The sequence below is a fragment of the Gossypium hirsutum genome, chromosome A01 (assembly GCF_007990345.1).
Source record: "Gossypium hirsutum isolate 1008001.06 chromosome A01, Gossypium_hirsutum_v2.1, whole genome shotgun sequence".
Taxonomy (NCBI): Eukaryota; Viridiplantae; Streptophyta; class Magnoliopsida; order Malvales; family Malvaceae; genus Gossypium; species Gossypium hirsutum.
The window spans coordinates 63,790,304-63,799,961 of record NC_053424.1 but is presented as its reverse complement, the minus strand read 5'-3'; the positions used below and the strand labels follow the sequence as shown (position 1 = coordinate 63,799,961).

General features: G+C 31.9%; 1 protein-coding gene across 1 annotated transcript; it reads right to left on the bottom strand.

Annotated features, from left to right (window-relative positions):
• Window positions 1–240: 240 nt before the first annotated feature.
• On the bottom strand, window positions 241–5,432 carry LOC107894617 (histidine--tRNA ligase, chloroplastic/mitochondrial). Its single transcript, XM_041099576.1, has 11 exons — window positions 4,871–5,432; window positions 4,697–4,792; window positions 4,246–4,334; window positions 3,947–4,076; window positions 3,427–3,519; window positions 3,160–3,234; window positions 2,798–2,915; window positions 1,956–2,098; window positions 1,298–1,426; window positions 669–832; window positions 241–553 (listed from the first exon to the last, which is right to left on the bottom strand). Exons 1-11 carry the CDS (start codon window positions 5,207–5,209, stop codon window positions 415–417), a joined length of 1,515 nt encoding a protein of 504 aa, XP_040955510.1. The 5' UTR covers window positions 5,210–5,432; the 3' UTR covers window positions 241–414.
• Between the last annotated feature and the right edge of the window lie 4,226 nt (window positions 5,433–9,658).

The following is a 9,658-nucleotide window of genomic DNA, read 5'->3' as shown; positions in this document are numbered from 1 at the left end:
TATTTTTTATATAATTTTTTACCCACATCATGGCATACCATAATTTAATATATTTTTAGAAAATTTATCAAAAAAAGGAATTCAATCCATTCATGACAAACAAAAATTTGCATTGCTTGGAAGCATATATCCAGATGAAAGACAATGCATCTTGGATCACATATCTAACCATACTGTCAATTACAACTGCAATGCCTTCTCTACTTTTGAGTGTGTAACCAAGGTCCACTAAGCCACATGAAACCGCAAAAGATACATTTTCTATAACCTTAAATTATTCAAATACCAATGCTACAAAGTAGTAAGATACAATTTTATGCCATTAAGGAGAAAAATAATCGAATTGGCAAAAAATGAGAAATGTCCATAATGCACGAGCATCATAAAAGGTACTGCCAAAGAAGACATACATTTTCACTCTAGTTCATCCAGCTTAATCTCGTATTGTTCACCAGACGAAAGGATTTTTACACCAACCATGCCCTTCTGCCACTCAGTATTTCCTACCAATACTAGTCTTTGCGCATTTGTCCGTGCAGCTCGTTTGAACACCCTAAAAGGGAATGGAATCAAAATAATGGTTACTCAAATGTCAAAAACATAGAAAGAAATTGTTTGAGAACTCTGTTGAAGTTTAGTATCTTGACGGACATCATTGGTATTAGTACCATTTAAGAGGTTTGCTCTCCAAGACTAAGTCAACACTTTGGCCTTTCTCCCTGAGTTTAGTAGCAACTTCAGCAGCTACTCCTTGAAGATCATAATCCAGTGCACAAACAATGTTATCTACTTCGAGGTTAAGTTCTGGTAGAAGTCCCTTTTCCTTCAGCAACTTTGAACCACAACCCATACATGCCCAAAGCACCACAAGCACATGATAGAATCCATCCAAAAGTCATATATATATATATATATGCAAACATGTAGGCAAATCATACATAGACAGAGTTACCAAATGAGGAGATGAATATTTCTTCAATGAACATATATTCAGCTAATTATTGATGACCCTCTATTGATGCTTCACAGACCTGACATATGGGAATCATATATCATTTCTTCGCTATTTCTTTCTCTTCCTCTCATTCTTCTATTTATCCAAGTACTTTTTATTTTGCTTCAAAATTTAGATATATTGATAATCAGGTTTGGTTTTCCTCCTCTTTTACTTCATGCAACAAAATGACACATGAACAACATGACTTATCATTCCATAATGGCCCATGATTGACTGATATATAAAGTATTAATCTATTCACATACAACATAATCATGAATTCATTAGGCTTTAACTTACTTCCACAATGACGGCATCACCGAACCCAAAGCCACAAGCTGGAACATCATCCCCACCAAAAGTAGAAAGTAGTCTATCATATCGCCCACCGCCACAAATAGCTCTTAGCTTTCCTTGTCTATCAAAACCCTGAGAAAAATATTTATTATACTAAAAGTTCAAAAGGAGAAAAAAAAAAGAGAATCTAAATTAAATATTGTAATAAGCTTAAATTTTCACAAAACAACTCCGATGATTGAAAGGTAAAACAGTCTAAAGATTTCCAGGACAGGCCGCTGGCAAATTAACTTCTTGTAGGCAAATTCAATGCTATGAACACAAAGTTTGGATATAATTTCTTTCAATGGTACGCTGCCCTATAATCATAATATCTGCCAATTGTAAAGACCAATGACATATCCACTCATAATCCATCAAGATTTTCAATATAAGACTTTTGGCCCTTAGAGACCTACACGCCTTCCCCCCCCCCCCAAAAAAAAAAAAAAAAAGTTAAACCAATCAAGTTTATTAGCAGTAACAACATATTGCCATAGAAAAAGTTACATCCACAAGTAGGCATTGTAGAAGCAAACAATAAGGATCCCTTAGATTCAGTTTCTTATGCAAGTGCCCACACTTTATATCAATAGAGGAAAAACTATATCATAAATCTAACCTCAAAAACGATACCCGTATAGTAGGCAAGACCGCGAACAACAGATGCATCAAACTGAATCCACTCAGAGTAACCAAACTTCTCAGAAAGTGAGAACAGTTCTTTCAAGTCAGCAACAGCTTCCCCAGCACCTCCAAGTATCTCTACATTTAAGAAAGAATATGGCACAGACAATTAGGATTAAAATATTATCTTCTAATGGAAAAACAGAACTATTTATAGTTAGTTATCAACAAAAAGATTATGAGATATTTCAATAAAATCTGAATGATTTACAATTTACAGTTAGATTTCCATTAGAAACTTTTAATGTGGACATAGAAACTTGTTTGAGGGAATCTGAAGGCAAGGATAACATTTCAAATATCTGCTACAATCTCAAGAAAACTGAACATTTGGCAGCCATTATTCTTTTTCTCTTTGTTTGAGATGGTGATACGTTTTTACATTTTTTCATATTGGTCATACAGACCATTATAAAAATGGACACACTGAAACTATCCCCATTGCCAAGAAAGGATTTCATCTAAGCAAATTCATGAATGGTACACATAAAAATATCTACTAGACCCATAAGCTAAGAATTTAATCAGATATGAGTTGGAGGAAGAACTGAAAGCTGAAAATAACCTTTGTTTTAAGTGCCTTCATCTAGGGTAACCTATGATTCATTGACTTTTTACCCGACCCTACCCTATCCCATCCTACCCTACCTTACCCTACCATTACTTTCTTTTCTTTTCTTGTTTTCTGGAGAGGAGGGAGGAGGGTACCTAGCTTTTCCTTTGACAAAAAAAAAAAAAAAAACAACCTATTATCAATTAACTTGCAGAAAAACCAACCTTCCAACTTAGTCAATGACTTTATGGAAAGCACTTGTAATAGTTCCTCAATAGCCTCTTCTGATAACCCAGTAGCGTTCAACTCTCTCTTAATCTCATCTATTGGGATCTTTTCAATCTATTTCAGGAACAACAAAACTACATTAATTAATTAATTAACAAATGCTTGAATAAAGAAACCAAAGAAAGGAGAATATGTACATCCAGCCTTGCAATGTTTCTTTCAAATTTAAACAAAAAGAAAAAAGAGGTTATAATCAGGCGACCAGAATTTTTTACCAGTTACAAAACAATAGTACATGACTAAAAGAATAAAACCCAGAACAAAGGAAATCCTAAATACTTAATTTTAATAAACTAACCTTGTCTATGATGATGCAAACCTTGCCAAACAAATTTTCCGGTACCGAGTAGCATCTCAAAACTTCTTGCAAGACCTGTGCAGTAGATATGAATTAAAATCTCAGAATATATAATTAACAGTGATTGCATGTTGCACCTTCATAGAAAGTAAAGCATGCTGCAAGGACGAAAGCGTCATTAGAATATAGCATTTGCAACCATAACAATGAATGTATTCAAGAAAGTAATGACAGATCTCAAATGGTCCATTTCATGCATGAATGTACCTTTCGGCTTGAAACCTTAAAGCCAACATCTGATTCTGTGATACCAATTCTCTTGAAGAAAGCGACAATGGAAGAAATAAGTTCTGCCTCAGCCTACAAGAAAAAATGATAATCTTAATAACTAGAAAATGAAAGAAGGAATCTCACAACAGAATCATACATGTGCACCATTTAAACCATATATATATGTTAAAACAGTAAGTTGTGCTCGGATCAACAAGCAACTCTCCAGTAGGATGTGAAGCAACCTAAAATTTACTAGTGTGTGTGTGTTTCTAAAAATATAAGGATGATATTCTGCACTTTTAGCAGGTAAGCACATATGAGCAGGGGATTGAGTAAAATAGTGTCCAAGCATATAGGACAATTAGGACGCTTCCACTGCTGTCCTACAGAGGTTATATAAACTATAATTACAGCAACGATTAAATGAAAGGCCATGCCCAGCCAATTGGTAACAAAAAATAGCATCTACAAAAGCTTAGTAGTTCATAAAGCATGTCAAGTTGGAAGCGCATACAGTGACTTCAGGTAAACCAAGTATATCCATATTCCATTGATAGTGCTCACGGCGGCGGCCCCTTGTCATTCTCTCATACCTCCAACACTGACCAATGGCAAACCACTTCAATGGGAGGGATAAAGATTTTCTGAACCAAAAAAAAAAAGGATCAAATACTGGAATATGTACCTGGATACAAAACTAATACCAAAATAGATAAATAAATACCCAAATATTTTTTCCAGTACAAAATATCAATCTTTGAAATTAATAAAAAAATGAGAAGCAAAATTAAGTGGAACAAAAGTTCTTCATACCCTTTCTGTATCACCAGCCTTGCTAGAGAAGGCGTGAGCTCAGGCCTCAATGCAACACGGCGGTTTCCCCGATCTTCAAAACAATACAACTGCACATAGAAATGGAAAACTGCAACAGTCATTGAGAACTTAGTCTAAAACAAAATAAATGTAAACAAAACACTGGCAAATATCAAGCATTCATATTGTAAATACTCTCAATACTTTTGCTCTCATGCTGTCAAATATCCAGTCACTAATCCTTCTATAAAGAAAGCGTGTCCAGTTAACATAATAATCATCTTATTTCTACAAGTACTATAAGTGCCCTCCGCTCAAATAAATTCAACTTTTAATGAAGATTTGGTGTCATTTATACTACATTAGAACGTTATCTTTCGCTTCATTTGAATTTAACTGCAAACCAAATCATGTTTCGTAATCAAACACTATGTAATAAAACAGAGCAAACCTGATCTCTAATCTCCTCCCCTGCCTTTCTAATAAACAGAGCCTCTGATTCTAGCACAGGATAATCAACCTCTTCGAATCCAAACAACCGCGAAACCTTCAATAACACAAGAAATCATAAATAAAATAAATTAATTCAAGACGGAGCTAGCATTTCACAGAATTGGAAACTAACCTCTCTGAAATGGTTAAATAGCCAAGTACGGAGTCGCATATCTTCAGGGGGGAAGTCTCGAGTCCCTTTAGGTGGATTCACGTCGATCCTCTGAACCTCCTCCACAACTGGAGATGGAGATAGAGCGCCGGACCTTCCTCCTCTGCCGCTCCTGCCACCATTGTCGGTTGCAGATGACTGCTCCGAAGCTAAGTCAGAGAAGGTTTTACGTTTAGCGGAGACAAATTGCCTGGGGATTTGAAATTTCCGTGGTGCGAAAGATGATTGAGAGAAAAGGAAGAGAGGTTTTAGCGAAAAGCTGAGGCGCGGATTCAGTAGCGAAGAAGAAAGCGGAGACATTTGCGGCAAAATCTTTAACCGCTCCTAAGCCGCTCTGTTGCAGTTGCAGATAGCGTAGTATCATTATTAGGCTCTTGGCACCTATCGGGTTTTTTTTTTTTAATTATACGCCCTTTACTTGGCCCAATTAAGGGAGAGAATTGGGTTCTTATTATTTGAGTTATTGGTTTCTTTATAACTCAATTTCTAAATCTAACTTTTATCTTTCTATGATGATGAAATTGAGATTTAATCTATGTATTTTAATTTAATATCATATATTTTTTATAATGATATTCATTTGTATAAATAGTTAACACCCTTAAAGAACAATCTTTTCACCTCATTATGTAGCATGGATTTCTTTTATGATGAAACCAATAAGAAAAATTTGCTAGTCATTTGAAATAACTAATTGCACTATAAAAATAAAAGTATCGAATTATATTAAATTAAATTATAGAATTAAGAGTGTGTTTGATAAATAATAGGAACTTTTCATTTGATTGAAAATGAAAATTTTTAATATTTGATATTTTAAACATTTAAATTTTTCACATAGTATAAAATTTTTAACAAAAAAGTGTTGAATAAAATAAGTAGGTTGGTAGCTACTTATCACTTAATATAGAAAGTATTAAGTTACTTTTATTTTTATTAGAAATTAAAATAAATTATCTTTTTTTAAAAGAAAAAATGATATATTCAAATTACAATATGTATCCTATATCCAAAACTATCCAAAGTAATTTAAAATATTATATGAATAAGATTAAAATTAAAGAAATAAATTGTATCAAAAAATCTAAAAGATAAACAATCTTTTAAAATCAATATTTACTTTTTTCAAAAAATATAATTATATTTAGTACTTATATTTACTAATTTACCAAACAATTTTTTAATATAAATTTAGCACATACAAAATTTAGTAATAAAAATTCAATACTTAATTTTTTAGCACTTTAATTTTTAGTTTATCAAACACACCCTAAATCTCAAATCTGAACATTTTTGTATTTTTTAATTTTTTAATAAATTTTTTATTTATTAAAATACTATATATAACATGCAAATGTATCCTATTATTTAAGTCTTGACTGAATTGATGTTACAAAATCTACTAGACTTCAACTCAATTGGAAAATTATCAAATAACTGTGGTTCAAACTTTTAAAATAAAATTCATATATTATAAAAGTTATATTAGTAATTTTATTTTATTTTAAAAATAAAATAAAATCACTCATCTAATAATTTGAACTTAAGTGCACAAAATTTTAAAATCTCAATCTTACTAGCACAATCAAAATCTAATTAACAAAATTATTTATAATTTTTATTACTTTATCAATAATTATTCTTTTCTAAAAAAAACATTACTTAAATAATTTTTATCTTTTTTTATTTCTAATTTGAACTTGGGTGCACAGTGTTTTAAGGTCTTAACCTTTACGACAAATCCAAAATCTAATTAAGAAATTTATTTACTGTTAAGGTAGTTTTGAGAGCAGTTATGACAACAGTTACAGTTGTATCTGCTAATGTTTCATAACTTTCTTTATTTATTGGCATGTTGGACAAAAGTATTTTGTTTGTTTGATTTGTTTTAAGATTTTGTCCAACCAAACTTATGATTATAATTGGAGAAAAGATTGGACCAAACAATATTAACTTTCATGGGTCCTGATGTGAGCTACTTACCTTATATAATGAGATTTACAATCCAAGAAAATATAGGTTGATTTTATGAAGATTTATCTCAATCCTTTGTATCTTTATATTAAGGGTAATTAATTTGTTGAGATTTAGGTAGATCAAGATGAATTAAAGTTTACTTTATAAATTTAGTTTTGTGATCTAAATATGGAAGCCTTGTTCAATTATGAAAGAGGTAATTGTGTTGGAGTTGTTATGAGAGTAGTGACATCAAAAAGTTACAAATACACCAGACACTGTTCATGATTTATAACTTTCCTTATTTGGAGTTACTGTATTTTAAATCAAAATAGTTGGGTAATGACTTAGATGATATTAGGGACGTATGTTGGCTCATATTTAAAGATTGGTCTTGTGGAGCAACAAATCCTTGAAGGTTGGACCAATTCGAATTAAGCAAATCAGATCCTTTAATTTGTGAAGATTGACTTGACTAACTTGAAGACATCTTGGAGATTTTTTATTTATTCTGAACTTTATGAGAATATCTGTAAAGCCTTTTTATGATGTTATTTTAGTGCCATCTTGATTATAATTCATAGGTACTTTAGCAAGCCTTAAAATCTTATAAATTAGAGGCTTGTTTAATTAGAAAGGAAAGGAGAGTTAACACATTTTATTTAGTAACGAGTTTGTTAAGGTGTGCATTTTTGTATGTAAAACAAGAATGTTGTTCTACAAACAAAATTTTCCCATTTTAGAGGAGAGAGATTTAGACCTTAGATGCAAAAGTAAGATTATTATACTGAGGTGTGATAAGACTTGAAGATATATCTTGGAGATATTTTATTTGTTCTAAACTTTTGGGGGATATTTATAAAACCTTTTTATGAGGCTATTTTAGTGAGATCTTGATTGTAATTGATAGGTACTTTAGCAAACATTAAAACAAAGGCTTGTTTATTAGAGCAGAAGGAAAAGTTGGCACATATTTTATTAAGGAATTTGTTAAAGTGTGCATTTTTGTAAGTAAAACAAGTGTGTCACTTGGTTTTACAAACAAATTTTTTAGTGGGAAAATTTAAAGGAGAAAAATCTATATATTTGGTGCAAAATTAAGGTTACTATACCGAGCAGTGATAAAATTTAAATCACTATTTGTACAAGGTTAAAGATAGTGGATTATCTCTATGTGCAAGCCCCATATGTTGGAAAAAATTTGATTAAGAAAATAGTTATTTAGTTACAACATAACTTTAAAATTCTTTTCCTAAATTGAGTAATACGAATTGCCTCAAATGTGGGCTCTAGCAACACAAACCAAATCATAGAATAAAAACAATTTGTTTACTTTTAGTAGGAAAGTAAATTTTCTTTATAAATCGTATTCAATATTCTCAGAAAATAGAATTTATTCTTTATAACTACTTTATAGTAGAATAACAATGTTTGAAAGATGTGTAAATAGCTTCACCAGTGATCTCTATTATAGAGAAGAGTACAAGAGTTCTGGTTGAAAAAGTCATGAATGAATAATATTATTTTAATAGAAAATACACTCCTACTCTAACTAGAGTAGGGGGGTGACAACATGCCTTTGTTTTCTACTAGCGTTGCCACCCCTCATGTGTTATATGAGGCCTAATTTGGTCTCTCATGTATCGGGTTCAGTTATATGTGTTTCCTAGACTTTTTTCTAACACTTATAATTTTATCCAACCCAATATCTATTTTCTATTATCCAAAATAAATATTATTTAATAATTAAATTAACTAAATTAATTTCTCGATTAAATAAATCTCTTAACCCAAATCTAATTTCATTAAAGTCATAGCCACTTTACCTTATCTATGAGGAAAATATATATAATTTTCTTATTCAATATATTTATAATGACTAATTAATTTAATTTCATCTTCAAACTTCAATTATTTAATTGCAAATAGTTCAATAATAATTTAAAGAACCTTAATTTAATTCCTAAGTCATTTCTTATAGTTAAGGAGAAAACGCATTCACTATAGATAATGATACATGTGATCTATCTATCTTACTTCATTATTTCTATTCATTTCTATTCTTTGGTTCTACATACAATTCATTTATGGTTATCTCAAGCCAGTGGAGGGACCAATTAGAACTATAATTAGGGCTAAAATATTTATAATTAGGTTCCAGCTTTTTGCCTATTAATTATAACACTATTTAGTCAAGAAGTCATTTCATTAAGTTATCATGATTGAACCCTCTCTTATTATATACCATTACGAAAGCTACTTAATAAGTGCTCGTCTAATGACCTTGCCATAAGTGTTTGTAACACCCCTTACTCGTATCCGTCACCGGGACAGGGTCCAAGGCGTTACCAGACTCAAACATAAACATTCATACAAAACCGGGCCATGAAATTTCGCCCAAATTAAACCATTAATACACAAGCATATTGTCCCTAACACGGGCCCACGAGGCCCAAAACATACTTTGGGGGTGGTTCAGAACTAAATCGTGAACTTTCGGAACTTTTACAACACTTAGAAAAATTTCTTGTTTTGGAGGGTCACACGCCCATGTCCTTTGCTCGTGTAACTCTCTATTTATGACGTCATCAACAAAATAGGGTCACACAGCCAAGTCACATGCCCGTGTGCTTAGGTCGTGTGGCGAATAAAATTCCAAAAATCAAGTGCAGACTTCACACGGCCAGGGCACACACCCATGTCCTAAGGCCGTGTCCTTCACACGGATGAGACACACGTCCGTGTCTTTACCCGTGTGTTTACTACTGGGCATTCTGTTTTACCAAATTAGGG